Genomic DNA, 18,398 nt, shown 5'->3' with positions numbered 1-18,398 from the left:
AAGACATGGCAAATATTTCTAGGAGGCTATTTTATGATGTTAAGGTACTATATTCTAACAATGTTATTAGGGAGAAAGCTTTATTTACTTTGTTTATAACCAGAAACATTTTCAGAAAGAATACTATCAAAATTTCTAGGTGATTAAATAGCTTTTATATCTTGGATGTGATAGATAAAAACCTTTCGCCACATTCTCATCAGCCTTTTGGATCCCACTGCCCTCCCTATGCCCTTTGGAACATTTCTGTGTGTGAGATATCATGAAGGGGAGGTCTGGACGGGTTAAATTAGAACAACAGGACCATCCCGTACAAAACAGCTCTGTCTGCACTGTTTTTATAGATCAAAGCCTAAATACAGTTTGTGTGCATCTTAAGATATTAAATGATGGTATCATCTGGGAGCAAAATAAAAGGTTCACATCTAGAACAGCCAAGTTAATGCTATGACATATACAGCTGTCTCTAGGAAGGAGTTAACTACCAGCTGGGCAGTCATTTGGGTCCAAAGAAGTAGGTAGAGGTCAGCAAATTCCTAGAAAGAACAAGGCTTCAAAGAAGGAGGCCCCTGCAGTCCAAGTGGCTCAGCAGTTTAGCGCCGCCTTCAGCCCAGGGCGTGATCCTCGAGTTCGGGGATCGAGTCCCAGTCAGGCTCCCTGCATGGAGCTTGCTTCTCCCTCTGCCTGTGTCTCTGCCCCTCTCTCTCTCTCTAACTCTCTCTCTCTCTCTCTCTCTCTCTTTTTCTGTCTCTCTCTCTGTTTCTCATGAATAAATAAATAAATAAAATCTTAAAAAAAAAAAAAAAGAAGGAGGCCCTGAATGTGGGAGGCAGTGCCATGAGGATAAGAACAAAGAACTCAGGGCCAGGGGGACAAGGCTCGAGCCCTGCCCGTGTTACTTACTAGCTGAGGGATCTAGGACACCAGATCGTCAGGGTCCTTGTCTGAAAAATGGGCACATTAATAGCATGTGGTTTTTGTGAGGGTTAAAAAGAGAAATGTAGGTGGGTATTTAAAAATAAGTGTAAGCAACCCTTACCCCTTTAGATCCGAGTGACAGAGCACAGAGCTGCCTGCCAGGGCCCCCAAACTAACACCTGATCTGCTCCAAGTGATAAAAATGGTCCTGCTGTATGGACACACAGGAAGTAAACAGGCTAACAAGATGAGATAAAGAAGTTGGATCCAGAGAGCTTAATTATAGGGGGAAAAAAATCGCTCAAGTTTAAGAGGAAGGAGGTTTTTCTTTTTTAAAGCAAAGGAAATCTGACAACGTCTCTTTGAATCTATTCTATTTAACTGTTTTCTTTGGACTCAAGAATAAGTCCAAATTCCTTGACATAACAGGTGAGTTAAATTCTCCATTTCTCTGCTGTAAAATCAGGATAGTAGTAGTATCTACCCCTCACTGATTTTTGTTGAGAACGAAGAGAGAGGACTGTCAAGCATTTAGCCTAATGCCTGGCATACCATTAGGGATTATTATTTTACCATTCCCTCCTTTCCCACGCGTTTTTGTGTCTGATCACCATCTTTAAGGAGCACTTTCCTCTTGCCAGGCACTGTGCTAGGAGTAGGGGAACCAAGACACACAAGGTCCCACCTGCTGAGTGCTTTCAGCCTTGTTGAAGACAAACACGCCATAATGTAATAAATATCAACCAGGATGGGAATTGGGGGAGGTGCAAAGGAGTGAGTGGTCTTCCCACTTCAGTCTGGAGACGATGTGAAGGTAAGAGAGGGTGGATTGGCATTTGGGGGGTCTTAGCAAATCCAAAGACAAAAGTTGAGATGTGGTTAAGGGGGAGGATGAGTCAGGTGGAGTCCTACAAGACATGCTCCAAGGGTTTGGACTTGAACCCCAGGCAGAGAAGAAGATCAAGCACTTCAATAGAGTAAAGGATGAATCTGAGGTTGAAGAGAAAGAAACAGGAAGAGAGAGAGAGGGATAGGGAGAGGATGTATGTGTATGTATGTGTTGTATTCCTTTATGTGGTAGAGGGAAAGGGTATCTTTCCCCCAGCATGTTCTCCAAGATGACTTTGATGAAAGGGCATTAAAGAAGCAATGTAAATTAGGCAATTAAAACCTGAGTAGTCATCAGGGCAAGAGCAGAATGAGGCAGATGGAGAGTGCTTCCCCAACGAAAGAGGCAGGCTGGCCTCATCTTCACACTCTTCCATTGGGTGTTAGAGTCTGACTCTGCCATTTATCAAAGGGAAGCAAAACCCAGGCCCAGAGACCCCCTGGAAGGCTACTGTAAATAATCCAATCAAGACAGGAGGGAAAGAACAAGGTGGGCATGAGAGACTTAGGCACAGGGTGGGGGGTTCTAGGTGGGGAGAGTCTATCCCTCTCACTGACTCTAATCATTCATCCCTTGCCCAGGGCATGAAGATAAGGCCCCCCGTTAAGCAGCACTGGCTGATTATAAGAACATTGGTGGCTTCTGTTCTCCAACAGCTTTGGGAGAATGGCAGAGGTGGGCAGAGGGTGACCTTCAAGGAACTTCCCTACAAACAAAGTGAGGGGACAGAAGAGCAGTTGGAGGATGACTTGGGGTTATAGGAAGGAATTTTTGTTTTTTAAAGATTACAGTCTTAGTGATGTTTTATTGCTTAGAAGCTGGAAATGCAGAGGACAGTAGAGAAGGGGAAAATGGAAACACAAGAGGGATATATGAATAAGATAGAATGCAGGTGATGAGGGTATCTGGGTGGCTCAGTTTGTTCGGCATCTGCCTTCAGCTCAGGTCATGATCCTAGGGTCCTGGGATTGAGTTCCCATAACAGGCTCCCTGCTCAGCCAGGGGTCTGCTTCTCCCTCTGTCCCTCCCCCTGGCTCATGCTCATTCTCTCTCTCTCTCTCTCTCTCTCTCTCAGAAATAAACAAAATCTTTTTAAAAAAGGATCCAGGTGATAAGAGGAGGGAGCATAGCAGATATGAGAGAGTCAGCCTTGCCCAAGACAAGGGATGTTTGATGAGAGAAGGAAGGAAAGAAGTAAGGGTGGCAACAGGTATATCTACCATGGCTGTGACACAAAGCCAAGGAAAAGCAGCACTGACAGCCTCAATTTTCTCTGTGAAAGTAAAGTCTTCCCCTGAGAGGAAGCAGGCGAGGGGAACACAAGGAGAGGAACAAAGTCCAGAAACAGTCACATGGGAGAAACACAGAGTTGGTGACTTTTTCTAAAAGAAATGTTAAGTTTGATGGAATAAGAAGAGACACACAGATCAATGGGATAGACCAGAGAGCGCAGAAATAACCCCATGCATGTACGGCCAATTAACTTATGACAAAGAAGCCAAGAATACACAACTGAGAAAGGATGGTCTCTTCAATAAATGGTGCTGGGAAAGCTGGACAGCCACATGTGGAAGAATGAAATGGGACCACGCCCTTATCCCCTCCACACAAACATCAACTTAAAATGGATAAAAGACTTCAACATAAGACTTGAAACCATAAAATTCCCAGAAGAAAACATAGGCAGTAAGCTCCTTGACATGGGTCTTGGCAATCGTTCTTTGGGTTTGAGACCAAAAGCAAAGGCAACAAAAGCAAAAATAAACAAGTGGGATGACATCAACCCCCTAAATGTTCTGCACAGCAAAGGACACCGTCAATGAAATGAAAAGGCAACCTACTGGGGCACCCGGGTAGCTCAGTGGCTGAGTGTCTGCCTTTGGCCCAGGGCATGATCCCAAAGTCCAGGGATTGAGTCCCATATCAGGTTCCCTACAGGGAGCCTGCTTTTCCCTCTACCTATGTATGTCTCTCTGTGTTTCTCATGAATAAATAAATAAAATCTTTTTTAAAAAATGGGAGGTAAAAATGAAGACATAGTCACAGATGGGGGCAGAAGTGAGGTATAAGGTGTGCGGAAGTGAACAGATGAAGAATGTACTCTGGGTAGGGCCTGGAGAGGGCAGGGAATGGAGCCAGGAAGAGGATGGAGAGCTGGGAGGGAAAGGCCAAGGGATCAGAGGTCTCCAAAAGGTCAAAGCACAGGTGTTACAGGAACAAGGAAATGTTTTCAACCCTAGCTGCATGCATCCCTTGGGAAGCTTTTAAAGACATAGAGAAGGCAAAGGCCCACTCCTAAAGACACCCTCCAAAGACTCTGATTCAATTGACCTGGGATTGGGCCCGGTCAGGGCAATTCCAATCAATGTGTGGTCAAGGCCAAGAACCACTAGAACAAGATAATGATTGCTGAGGTACTTGAAACACTGATCACGCATGTCACATTGCTTGTCCTTGCACACGTTCTCAACATCCTTCTCTCCCATCTGGCAAATTTCTATTTCACCTTTAAGATTCAAGGTAGATGGTGGAGCCTGGGTGGCTGAGCATCTGCCTTTGGCTCAGGTCGTGATCCCAGGGTCCTGGGATCGAGTCCCGCATCAGACTCCCGGCAGGGAGCCTGCTTCTCCCTCTGCCTATGCTCTGCCTCTCTCTGCGTCTCCCACGAATAGATAAATAAAACCTTTTTTTTTTTTAAGATTTTATTTATCTATTCGTGAGAGACTTAGAGAGAGAGAGAGAGAGAGAAAGAGGGGCGCAGAGACACAGGCAGAGGGAGAAGCAGGCTCCATGCAAGTAGCCCAAGATGGGACTGGATCCCGGGGCTCCAGGATCAGGCCCGGGGCTGAAGGCAGCACTAAACCACTGAGCCACCCAGCCTGCCCCAAAAATCTTAAAAAAAAAAAAAAAAAAAAAAAGATTCAAGGTATTCAAGGTACAGATCACCTTGTTGTGCACTGTCTTCTTGCCCCTCCAGGCAAATTGCAGGGCTCCTTCTTCTATACCCTCAAACCTCCATACACTTCTCTCTCTGACAGCATCACTCCCACTGTTATTCTTGCCTTTTTAGTTTCCTATTAGACCGTGAGCTCCAGCAACCAGAAGAGCAGCGTAGCACACAGTAGGTGCTCAATGCATGTTCAGAGAAAAAAATCAGTGAATACGATGGAAAAAAAAAAAAAAGCCAAGTGTTTCATTTAACATCTCAAGAACTGTTTACATTAAAAGTCTAGCTCCTCTCCAGCTTTTATCCCATGCAGCATCTGAGCAAGAGTTAAAATAAAATCTTTCAATATACTATCCAGACCAATTTATTTTGCTCCTCGGTCTCGGCTCAAGAAATTCTTATGCAATTCCGCCATAGAAGAAAAGGCTATTTAGAGTCCAAAGTATATGTTTTGTGACCCAGAACAGGCTGGTATACTTCTCTGCCAGACGTGATTTCTTATCAGCTGTCATGCTCCCAGATCCGAGTTCTCCAAGCTTTGGTATGAACAGCATTAACGGCTCAGCGGAGGCTCCGGTACGTGGGGTACAGTGCTCCTGTCACCACCATGCCCCCCAGCACCCCATTCTGGCCCTCCCTCTCTTCCCTTCCTTCCTCATATTTACCACCAGCATCATTAGTAACCATGATCGAAAGGGAATCACATATGCTGGGAAATAGCAACACAGCAATCGTATAGATACTAAAAAGTATGGGGAACCAATGAACGCTCTGTGGATATAAAAGTGAAAGGCTACCACCCCCCTCACGCATCTCTTGCTTCTGCTCTTCTCCATGTAAGACATTTTAGCCTGCTTTCCCCGATCCTAATACCACAGTGACACTCAGAAGTTGGGGCATTCAGGCCACCTCCATTTATCTTTGCCTCCCATGATGTTACTACAGATTTAAGATCGAAGACCACTTGGCCTAATACTCCCTAGGAATTGGAGGGATGGAGGGAGTTAAATCCACTGACACATGGGCTAGACCCTAAGTGAGAATTCAGGGCATTGCCTCTGCATTTCCCAGACTAGCAGCACTGGGATGGTCCTTCATGGCTTTCCTATCCTACCGAATTCTGCCCATTTTCCTTAAAGTGTTCCTCTGGTAAACTGAGTCTCCCCTTCCCACCTCCTCCATGCCTGCTTTCAGGCACTCATCACTCATCAGTTTCCTTCTAAATCTGCAAGCGTAATGGCTCTGCAGTCTAGCCTGACACATTTTGCCCTGTATCATTCTAAATACAAACCGCGGGCAGCCCGGGTGACTCAGTGGTTTGGCACCACCTTCAGCCCAGGGCTTGATCCTGGAGACCTGGGATCGAGTCCCATGTTGGGCTCCCTGCATGGAGCCTGCTTCTCCCTTTGCCTGTGTCTCTGCCTCTCTCTCTCTCTCTCTGTCTCTTATGAATACATAAAATCTTAAAAAAAAAAAAAATAAACACAAACTGATCGTGTAGATCTCCTGCTTGAAACACCTTCTGGCCCCTTGTTTGAATTCAGCTCACTCTGTGAGCCACTTCAAACTCCCCTATGCTAGTCTCAATCGAGCCTTCTGGTCACATCTCCCACCACTGTACCCCCACCCCCCGTCTTGTTCTCTACACTATAGCCACAGTCAACTTTCTTGACAATGCCAAGCCCCTTCTCAACTCTTCCCCGTGCACATGGAGTTTGTTTCCTCTACCTAGGTATGTCTTTTGCCTTCATCTCCCCTACCCCCACCCTATACCCTGCCTGAAAACTATAAATCCTACAAAACCCAGCTCTTTTAGCCTTTCTCTGATTCCTAAACACAATGATGGGTGCCCCCACCTCTGTGCTAGGTATGTAACAGGCTGTTCATATCAGCACTTCTATATTACACTATAAATGCCAACTGAGATGTCTAACTCCCCTCCTAAATTATAAGTTCCTTGAGAGTGCTGACTGTTTTATTCACTTTATAGGATATAACTTACATATCATAAAGCTCACTCTGAATGTACAATTCAGGGGTGTTTAGCATATTCACAGAGTCATACAACTATTACTATGATCTAACGGCAGAACTCTATTGACACATTTGAGCAATACAGAGAAGGTTCTGCTCCTAGATTTCTGGTAGTTGGATGGGGCTCCAAAACTTTGCCATTGTCTCCAAAGTTATTCGTCATGCTGTTATGATTCAACATCAATTCAGGAGGATCAATTCCTATTCCAGAGCTGGGTGTAAGTTAATTCAAAGTGAGACAAGAGCTAATATTACTACTGCCACTGCTCCCCTGCATGCACACGGAGAAACATCTGTGATAGCCTGACATGCATTATTTCCTCTCTATCTGGTAACAACCCCACAATTTTTCTTGGGGAATCAACCTTTCTACACACTCATTCCTTGATTCAACAGATTCTCTGGTGTGCTCTACTGTGCAAAAGATATGGTTCTAACTATGAAGGTTATAGCAGGGCACAAAACTGACAAAATAAAAATACCTACTCTTGGGCAGCTTACATTCTAGGGGTTCAGCCCAGGTGTTTCAGGCAGAGATGATGCTGCCCGTTATTTTGTAGAGGACATGGCCCAGGCCCAGCCAGTCAGAGTAGCAAATCCTCATGGCTATGGTGACTGGCTCAAGGAAAAGCATGTGACCCACACAAAGCCAGCCCTAAGATTGTTGCCAGAATGCTCAGAAAAGGGGTGCTCTCTTTTCTCTTTTTCTAAAACTAGAAGATATGAGTCTGGAGCTTTGAGAGGTCACCATGAAGAGGCAACCTGAGTTATTAGCATGAACCTATGAGCAAGCAGATCCATGAGACAGAGAGAAAAGAGGAAGCTCTAATGACATTGTTGGAATCCCTAAAAGAAGCCATACCTACAACATAATACCCCTAGACTCCTTGGGTATTAAAGTCAATTGATTTTTTGGTGTGTGCTTAAACCATTTTAAACTGAGTTTTCTCCTATTAGCAACTAAAGAAAAAATGCTTCGTTAATAAACAGAGTACTTTTTATGAGGCCTAAACAAAACTAAGTAAGCGAGGGTTACTTAAATTCTATAACCAAGGGTTCCCTGGGTGGCACAGCGGTTTAGCACCTGCCTTTGGCCCAGGGCGCGATCCTGGAGACTCGGGATCGAATCCCACGTCGGGCTCCCGGTGCATGGAGCCTGCTTCTCCCTCTGCCTGTGTCTCTGCCTTTCTCTCTCTCTCTCTATCATAAATAAATAAAAATTTTAAAAAAATTCTATAACCAATAAAGCTTTCCAGAAACCGAGAGTCACTAAGATCCCAACACTAAAATGTAATCCCATAATTCTGACAACATCCTAATACAAACCCATGCTGGAACCTATAGTTAAACCTGCCCCCTCTGTTTCTCTTTTCTGAGACCTCTAGGCAACTGTCAAAGAAAATTTTGTCAATAATGACCAGAAACTCTTCTCTCCATACCCTGTTCTACTCTCTGTGTGCTCCCATGACATTCATTCATTGGAATTGGAATTGGAATTGGAAATGGACAAATGGCCCAGGGAAGCCCAATGTTTGTTTGTCCCACTCTTCAATTAAACTTCATAATTTCTTCATTTTCATTTTTCTGCTACACAATTTTATTTCCACTGAGGAGTTAACAGCCAATTTCTACCCTGAGCAATGTTGCCTTTTGAACTAGACCTCAAAGTATTAAGGAAATAAAATAACTCAGATTTTGTTTCTTTTAGGAGGGAGAGGCAAAATAAGCCTGGTTTCCTGAAATTACTCATGAAAGTAAACTCCCAATGTGACGAAAATGATAAGAACTTCTCTCTGAACAAAAGAGGCCAAGGCTATGGGTCACTGAGATCACAGGATTAGAACCTTGGAAGTTTCTTTTATTTATTTATTTTTTTAAGATTTATTTATTTGAGAGAGAGTGTGTGCATGCACGTGAGAGAGGTAGGGGCAGAGGGAGAGAGAAAGAATCCTCAAACAGACTCCCCAAATGAGCGCAAAGCCAGCCATGGGGCTGGATCCCAGGACCTTGAGATCATGACCTGAGCTGAAACCAAAGGCTCATCCAACTGAGCCACCCAGGAGTCCGTAACCTTGGAAGTTTCTAACAGCTTCACACAGCTGATTCACAGGGCAACTACCCAGGCTTTATGGTACGAGGGTGATTTCAATAGCTAGGTCTTATCTACCTAAGGGTTTTTTCAAGCCCATTCAACTTAATTGCCTAGGACTCACTTTGTTAAATATCCCAAGTGGAGCTGAGGAGACTCAAAGAGATGTACCAGATACTTTTCTTCAAGAAATTCAATCAGAATGGGTAATGAGAAGGAACAGTCATTAAACAAATTCACGGGCAGTGTGGGTGGCTCAGTAGTTTAGCACCACCTTCAGTCCAGGGCGTGATCCTGGGGACCAGGGATCAAGTCCCGTGTTGGGTTCTCAGCATGGAGCCTGCTTCTCCCTCTGCCTGTGTCTCTGCCCCTCTCTCTCTCTTTCTCTCTCTTTCTGTCTCTCATGAATAAATAAATAAAATCTTAAAAAAAAAATAAACAAACTCACAATGGCTGAAGTAGGTAGAGAATCTTATGAGAAAAAAAGTATTTGGGGGACACCTGGGTGGCTCAGTGGTTGAGCATCTGCCTTTGGTTCAGGTGATGATCCCAGAGTCCTGGGATCCAGTCCCACATCAGGCTCCGCGTAGGGAGCCTGCTTCTCTCTCTGCCTGTGTCTCTGCCTCTCTCTCTCTCTCTCTCTGAGTCTCTCATGAATAAATAAATAAAAACAAACAAACAAAAAAGAATGAAGACCTTGAAAGCAGTCACCTTGGGATAGTATATATGCTTATCCCAAGGATATTTTCTCTGCTCAATTTCTAAGCCATTTGCATTGTTTAGAAGAGCCTCAACGTCTTCGGAAAATTAACGTATGTTTTTAATACAGCTCTAGATTTTTATGACCAAGTTGGATAAATATGGTCAATGAGCAAGCTTGAAGATACTGGCTTAGGTGGGAAGAAGTAGGTGAGCGATAAAGTAATGACACAGGTTTTCTTGACTAACTGACAAGCTGGGCCTCAGGTCATTTCTACCAGAGAGTATGGAACAATGGCAGATTCCGTGAAAGAGGGTAACTACTTGATTATGTCATTGGCTGAGACCTCCTCGGAAAGGACTCCTGAGTTGAATCTTGAAGGTTCAACAGGAATCTTCCAGACAGATAATGGTGTATGTTCGGGGGTATGTTTGTTTTTTAAAAGGCTCCCTGTCATCAGGAAATGGGATGGAAGGCTACTTTATCCCAGTTATTGGACCAGACTCTTCTGTACTAGCTACCACCTGAATTTTTTTCTTTTTTTTTTTTAATTTTATTTATTTATTCATGAGAGACAGAGAGAGAGAGAGAGAGAGAGAGAGAGAGAGAGAGAGGCAGAAACACAGGCAGAGGGAGAAGCAGGCTCCATGCAAGGAGCCCAATGTGGGACTTGATCCTGGGTCTCCAGGATCACACCCTGGGCTAAAGGCAGTGCTAAACCGCTGAGCCATCTGGGCTGCCCCTTTCTTTTCTTTTCTTTTCTTTTTTTTTAAGATTTTATTTGCCACCTGAATTTTTAATTAAAAAAAAAATGACTGGGCTATACACTCCACTAAAATAAGAATACTGCTTTCCTTGTAAAATGCATCACATCCTATACCAACACATGATAGCAGTAGTTGTCATTAAAAAACCATGCTGGGGATGCCTGGGTGGCTCAGCAGTTGAGGGTCTGCCTTTGGCCCAGGGCGTAATCCTGGAGACCCGGGATCAAGTCCCACATCGGGCTCCCTGCATGGAGCCTGCTTCTCCCTCTCTCTGTGTCTCTCATGAATAAATAAATAAAATCTTTAAAAAAAAAAAAAAGTGCTGGATAATTGTGTCATTATCTCTTATACAACTACCAACAAACAAAAGCAACTTGAGTACCATTAGAAAGAATGAATACATTAGCATAATAAACTATAAGTGACAGTAAGAAATTCCTAGAAGTTATCTGATTTGTTCACTTCCATTTAGAGGAAAACACAGCATTTTATATGCTTGCCAGCTTTGTCTTTACAGTTTCCATAGAGAGCTTATCTTGCAATGTAATAAAAGATTTTAAATGCTAAAGAATTCCTAAAAGGAACCATTCTCAACAGTTTAACCTGTGTTTTTTAAAAGGACATGTGTATTTGCCCTGATTTTCCAAAACTAATATGCCTGTTCAAATATGTATCTACAAAGAAAATCTACTCCCTGCCCTTAAATTACCACAGTGGGGATCTAAGAATCAGCTCAAAGTTCCTAATTTTCCTGTGTGAATTTAGGTTTATCACATTGTTTTTGGCTGTTCTGTATAAAAAGAATATTACCTGTTGTTCACATACCTCTACTGAGCTTGGCGTTTATTTCGTTATGTTTTATTTTAGTTCTACGTTGAAACAGAACATGCAGTATTATATAAAGGAGAAAATGGCTGGGACGTCCTTAAGGATTTTAATTCAGAACTGAGAGACTTTAATACCCATCTGTCCATGGTTTAAATCTACTTACTTAAAAACTCAGAATTTGCTGAGTGGTTTGTATCCTAACAAATATGAATTCCACAATTCATCTTTCACTTGCAGTCCTAAGTCTATGTGTAATTCAAACTGTTACAGCAATTACTTCTTCCTTATTCTATTACTGTGAGATGAAGAGTTAAATCCCACACCACACTGTGTGTGGACTAGCATCCATCCTGACACAGAGAAAGGGATATACAATAAAATTAAGGTGGTTTTCTTAAGGCCTGAATTTAATCAGCACCAGATCAAAGAGAATACTCAATGGGGGAGTTCTGCTCTAGACAAACCCAACAATGGTTGAAGACTCAACAATGGCTAAGATGCTGTTTTAGAAGACTCACCACTGACACCTCATTGTCCATATGTAAGTATTCACAGGCTATCACGTGCAATGCTAGTTGGGAAAATCCGACATAGTTTTAGTTTCCTGTTATAATCAATAAAATACTTTTTTATTATATTACTAGAGTCATGCAATTGCTACATAAATACAGGTAAGTTCAGTTGATTCTCCTATCTTATTTTAACGATCTACTTTTCCACCACATGAGTGAACAATAAAAAGCAAAAACATGTCATTTTAGCAAACCATGTTTAACATCAAAACAGTCATCTATCACATATATTTGTTCACATTTTAATATTCAACTGCTTCTCTGCATTGAAACATGTGAAAGTGTGTCTGACCTGGAAGTACTTCTGACATGGATCACTGGACGCCAGCAGTGGTGCAGGAAATAGGTTATAATTTGAAATCTGAAAAGAGGGATCATTTGAGAAATTAAAACCCCAAATAACAAGCACAGAAGAAAAAAAGCATAGCATTGACAATTCTTCCAAAAGCTGTCAAAAATGTTAAACAATTTTTGGCAGAAAATATCCAAATTTTTGTTTATTTATAGTTGGTCACAACACATTTGACTGAAATTTAAATTTCTGCTTAGCCACATTTCCCACAAACATTTCTTGAGATTCTTTTTCCATGCCAGGCTGGAGTTATCTATCTGTCTGTCTGTCTATGTGTCTCAACTTTCCAATGCTTTTTCTCATAAAAACATAAAATTCAGAAGGCAATAAGGAAAAAATTGGTACATTTCACCACATAAAAATGTAAACATTCTGTTTGGGAGTAAAAAACGACTATAAACACAGTGAATACAAAAAAACAAACTGAAAGAAATTAACACTACAATGACATAAAAGGGCTAATTTCATTTATATAAAAGAGCTCTTTGATGTTATTAAGAAAAGTATGAACAAACCTATAGGAAAATGAGCAAAGGACAGGACAAGTCCTAAGAGAAATACAAATAAACATATAAATAACTAACGTCACTCAAAACTAAAGAAAACGTAAATTTAAATAACAATGACTCTGGGCATCTGGGTGGTTCAGTGGTTGAGTGTCTGCCTTCAGCTCAGGTCCTGATCCTGGAGTCCTGGGATAGAGCCTGCTTCTCCCTCTGCCTATGTCTCTGCCTCTCTCTCTGTGTGTGTCTCTCATGAATAAATAAGCAAAATCTTTATAAATAAATAAATAAATAAATAAATAAATAAATAAATAAATAAATAAAATAAATACTCACTGATATTCCTCTATCAGAATGCAAAGATTAAATTAAGCTTGATAACACATAACTACAGCAACAACACTGGAAATAGGAGTTTTCAAAACTTGCTAATGGGAGTAGAAGCTGGCAAAACTCTTTGAAAGGCCATTTAGAAATATCCGAGCAAATTTAAGATGCACGGACCCCACTGTTCAGCAATTCCATATCTGAGTATGGTTCTAAAAGCAAAAAATTGGCAACTAACTAACTATTCTTCAGTGGACAGCTGGTTCATTAAATTATGATACATCCATACACTGGGGTACTGTGCACTACTTGGAAAAACAAAGTAGACCCATATGAGCTGATATGAAAAAGGCTTTAAGACTTATCACTAAGAGGTGAATAACATACATAGCAGAGCAAAATCAGTTTTGAGTAAGATTTTTTTAAAGCATATACATATATATGCATGTAAGTGCACACACACACATATATACATACATTTACACAGAAAATCTCTCAAAAGAATAATAAAGAACCAGACACAGTGGTAAACTGCCAAATTAGATACATAATAAGGAAAATGGAAAACAGACTGTTTTCAATGAGTTGCTATCAGGAATGTCACTTAGAATGATAATCTATTATATTAATTCAAATGCGGATACCACATGATTCCATTTATAAAGTACAAAAACAGGAAAAACTTATCTTTGTCAGGGTAGTGATTTACTCTGGAGGGCAGGAAAGGGGGAGCAGCAAGAGGGTAGTCTCTGGGATGTTATGAGGGTAAATGCACTGTTTCTTGATCTGGATATGGAAATTCCTCAAGCTGCACCCTTACATGCACATTTCTGTATGCCTATTACAGTTATGTGAGATGTTTTCTCAAAAAGTCAAATGATGATAGTTTTCTAAAGCATTATTCAAACTGCATAACTTTCTATCTGTGAAGACGAAATTCTATTCTAACCTTTCCGAACTAGTAACCTTTAATGGGCATTGCTCCCAAATTTATGATTCAGATAATGACCTGACAACTTGGTCTACTGACCCACAATACATTTTTAATTATATTTCCACATATTGCAGGTAAGGCTCATTACTCTGGTATAATTAACAGGGTGGGTTTATTTTAAATTGTCCTGAAACAGCAAAAGATGCCTCCTCTATGTACCTTTGCTTTTGCCCTAGACCTTTCTCAGCTCCTGAAAAGTATTTTACAAATCAGTTTTTTTGTTTTTTTGTCCTCAGTGTACCTTAAGTTATAAGCAGAGACGGATGTGAGGTGACAGCTATTTCAAGACAATGAATATAATAAACAGAGGAAAAGTTAAGAAGAGGCATGCTTATGGGAGCAAAAAGGCTTGAACAAACACTAAGAATCTAATATTTCAATATGTCTCATCTTAAAAAAAATTCCTTGTCTCCAGCATGAAAGAAATTGACTTCTATGAAGTTATGAATTGACATTCTGCTAATCACTTCATATTTTAAATGGTCCTGTGCTATTATTATCTGACCAATATTTATTCCATACGTGCCATATGTTCCACTAGGAGCAGAGGATACTTCAGTGAATAAAAACACATTCCCCCTTCTTGTGGAACTTATAGACTAGTCCAGGAGATGGACATTAATCACAAAATCATTCACAAATCAGTGTATAAGCATATATGGCCAGGAGGAAAAGAACTCAATTCTCTGAGAAGATGGAATGAAGCAAATGGGATAGACTAGAGTCAGGATACACTTTCGGAGAAAGTGCAATTTAAATAGCAATTTGAGGAAGAAATGGGATTTAGCTAGGTAAACATTTATTAAACACCTGCCATGTGTAAGGTACTCCTTGGCCACAGGAATAAAGCACAAATATGCAGAGTTATTTTCCCCTAGGTATTTATATTCTTGATGAATAAGCCTGATCTGGCTAAAAAGTTTCTAAGGACTCTGTGACATGGATTAGTTCTGCAGAAGAAATAACCTGAGAAATTCAAAAGCACTCAAGTATGGTTTAAGAATAATCTGTAGCTGGGGCACTTGGGTGGCTCAGTCAATTAAACGTCCAACTCTTGATACAGCTTAGGTCATGATCTCAGGGTTGTGAGATGGAGCCTCATGATGCATCTGGCTCCATATATAACAGGGAGTCCACCTGAGATTCTCTCTCTCCCTCTTCCACTGCCTCTCTCGCCACACACACCCGCTCCCTCTCCCTCTCAAATCAACAAATAAATCTTAAGAAGGAGAAGAAGGAGAAGGAGGAGAAGGAGGAGGAGGAGGAGAAGAAGAAGAAGAAGAATCTTCTGTAGCTGTGCTGTCCAATATGGTAGCCATTAGGAGCAACTGGAGCTACTAACACTTAAAATGTGACTAGCGCAACTAAGGAACAAAATTTCTAACTTTATTTCATTTTAATTATTTTAAATCTAAACTTACAAACTGACACTTGACTCTGGGGGAACTTCTTGGGTAGGTGAATCTACTTTCTCAACTATACATTTTATGAAATCTAATTCATCATCAAGTATTTCTAATGAAAATTCCTCATCCAAGTTGAGTGCTAGAAGTGAAAAACACCTGATTTTAAAGACTTTGCATGAAAAAAAGTAAAATATCTCACTAATAATTTTAGAATATTGGTTACATGTTGAAATGAGGATATTTTGGATACACGGAGTGAAATAAAACATACTGGCAAAATGGATTTCACCTGTTTTTGTAATGTGGTTACTATTCAAATGTAATTCATAATTTTACAAATTTCAAACTACATATATGGCTCACATTACTTTTCTGTTGAAGAAGCACTGATTTAGGGAATGCAGCAGAATCTGAAACTTCACCCTAATCAAAATATTATTTACCTTTTCCATAAAAGCAAAGACAGGCAGAAACACTACCTCAGCTGTAAAGCTAGGGAAGGTCTGCCAGTATTCAGAACAGGTGCCTGTTTCCATGAAATCACATACTGAGTTCGAAGAGACCAGAGACTCAGGTAGGTCATTACCTGCTCCATGTTAAGAATACAGCTGTGATTTTAAAACAAAGCATGAAATTATGTAAGTGAAACAATCTAGTAACAATAATTTCCTTCTGGCAGCGTTTTCATGTGTCCTATTAACGAAAATTCATAATCCTTCTGTGCCTTGTGATAATGCCATTAAAGCTCAGTAAATGTCCAAGAGGACCCCAGAAGAGTGTCCCCAAGCAGAAATCATGTAAGTACTATTAAACAAATGAGTAAGTGAATAAATAAATGCCCACTTGTATTTGGTTCAGTATAAGATCCTTTGTGATTTTTCCCCTCATTGGATATAAATATATAAATTCAAAATTTTATATATTATCAACTCAATTTTTTCTTTTATAACCATCTAAATCTCAATGTCTTTATTTTTGTCAATATGAAAAGTCCCTCATCAAGAATGCTGTATCTCACTAGAATTGTGCCCAATGTGTGATTATTCTTTTTATTTGTGATATTGTATTTGTAATTTAGAATAAAGATTTTCCCCTCTATTTTTATTGTGTATTTTGTCTTTTTTCATGTAATTACAATTACTGTGCCCATAAGGTTTCTAGTAGGAAACAGATGACACGATCAAATTGAATAATTTGAGTCAGGTTTAATTAAGGGACTATTTAAAAAAAAAAAAGGCTGGCAGGTAGAAAAACCACAAGGAGTAATGCAGACTCCAGAAGTAGCAAGAGCAAGTTACCACCTCTCATCTGAGGGACAAGAAAGCTGTGTGCAGAAGGGCACTGCCCTGCAGGGCCACCATCTGCATTGGAGGGTCCCCCAGCAGCTTTCAGCAGCCCTGCACAAAACTACGATCTTCTCCTGCTCTCATTGCCTGACCTTCTGACTACAAGGTTAAGAAACTATTCCTGAGTAAGCTAAAGTTGTGTGTAACTCCTCTTTTTCCAAGAAATAGATGAAAAATCACATGCATTCATCTATTCAGATACAGCTCAAGTACCGTGTCCTTGAAAAGATTTTCTTTGAACTACCTAATTATTTTAACCACTATTATCCCACACTAAAGTTTGTACATATTTCTATTATTACATATAACACATGATACGAAGTTTTTAATTTTATCTTTTTTCCTAAGAGGCTAAGTTCCTTGAAGAAAGGACTGCTTCACTTATTTTTATTTTATTATTTTTCATCGAGGTGTAAGTCACACAACACTATATAGTTTCAGTTGTACAATGTTGTAAATCAAAATATTTGAATGTACTGCAAAAAGATCACCACAATAAGTCCAATTAATATCCGTCAACACACACAGAAAATTTTTGTTCTTGTGAGGAGACCTTTCTATGTACTTTTAAATGATGCCAAAGAGGGACTATAGAAATAAATAAAAATCAAATAATCTCACTTTACCTGCCTTTCTTGAATATACCCCAAAAAGTCTGACTGATTTCTCTCAGTTTACTTTAGTCTCTTTCCTGTTCACTTCCTCTTTAGACCGTTGGTTACACAACCTTCACACAGTTCTAGAACTCCAGATCCAGCCTCAGCCTAATTTCTCCTGATACCTCCTCCCAGATGTATTCTTATTCCATAATAGCATAAACACTGCTGCGTTCACAATCACTCCTTTATCCCAAAACTTTAAGAATAAAGTTCTTTCAGCCATTGACAATCCAACCCCAACTCTAGGACCTCTTACTTACTTAAATCCTTCCTTACCTTTAAATAGTGACTTTCCCAAAAAATCTAACCTTGGTGCAATCCTTTCAGAAACAACATTCCCTTGCTATAACAACTATTTTATAACATCCCTTTACTATCTTGAAGTGAAACTTGTAGATAAATAATCTATCTATACACATAAATTCCAGAAAAGGAGAAATAAAAGGAGAGATACATTTCAGTAAGCAAATTTTCAGGCCCAACTACGCTAGCAGTCATAAGGAAGTCATCAGACACCTGCATCTCTGGGTAGATTCACTGTGAGTGCAACAACTATAAATGCAAACTGACAGAGGCATGTGTTGTTTGTCAGCCCAAAAATCATGATTTGCACTGCTGTCAATAATGGCAATTTCAAAATGCTGAACAATTCTAAGAAAATTTCAAAAAATGTTAAATACAAGTTATCTTACAATTAGGAATTTCCACTTCTGGGAGATATAATGTATGTTAAAGCCATAAAAAATACTTTATGTTTAGAACTTATAGGCACAGATCATTATAAACATGCTGTTTGCCCACATGAACATTTGGTAGGGTGTTTATAAGCTTTGCAGAAGAGGACATTCTCGTTATATAGGGCTGTCCTGGGTATACTGCAAGGCATCTATCATCCCTGGTCTCCACCCAGAAATGCAAGTAGTGGGCCCTCTTCCACACTTCCTAAGGGGTGCTCTAGACACTTCCAACCCCCCTGATTTGAAAGTTATAATGTCAGCCCAGAGTTACCTCTCTACTTCCTAATTCATTTGACACTGAGGTCCTATATGATCTTGAACCAATACTTA

At 40.4% G+C, this 18,398-nt stretch overlaps 1 protein-coding gene across 15 annotated transcripts in view; it reads right to left on the bottom strand.

Moving 5' to 3' along the window:
* The window catches only part of APBB2 (amyloid beta precursor protein binding family B member 2), a 375,292-nt gene that overhangs the window by 191,431 nt on the left and 165,463 nt on the right, over positions 1-18,398 (bottom strand). For 8 of the 15 annotated variants that reach the window (XM_072806715.1, XM_072806682.1, XM_072806762.1 and 5 more), the window contains one exon: positions 12,037-12,105. The exons of the other annotated variants lie outside the window; for them this stretch is intronic. In XM_072806715.1, coding sequence (XP_072662816.1) covers positions 12,037-12,055 — 19 coding nt within the window. In that variant the 5' untranslated portion in view covers positions 12,056-12,105. The remainder of the gene's footprint in view (positions 1-12,036; positions 12,106-18,398) is intronic. 15 annotated transcript variants of the gene reach the window in all.

This window comes from Canis lupus, chromosome 2 (genome assembly GCF_048164855.1).
Source record: "Canis lupus baileyi chromosome 2, mCanLup2.hap1, whole genome shotgun sequence".
NCBI lineage: Eukaryota > Metazoa > Chordata > Mammalia > Carnivora > Canidae > Canis > Canis lupus.
This window is presented reverse-complemented; position numbering and strand designations above follow the sequence as displayed.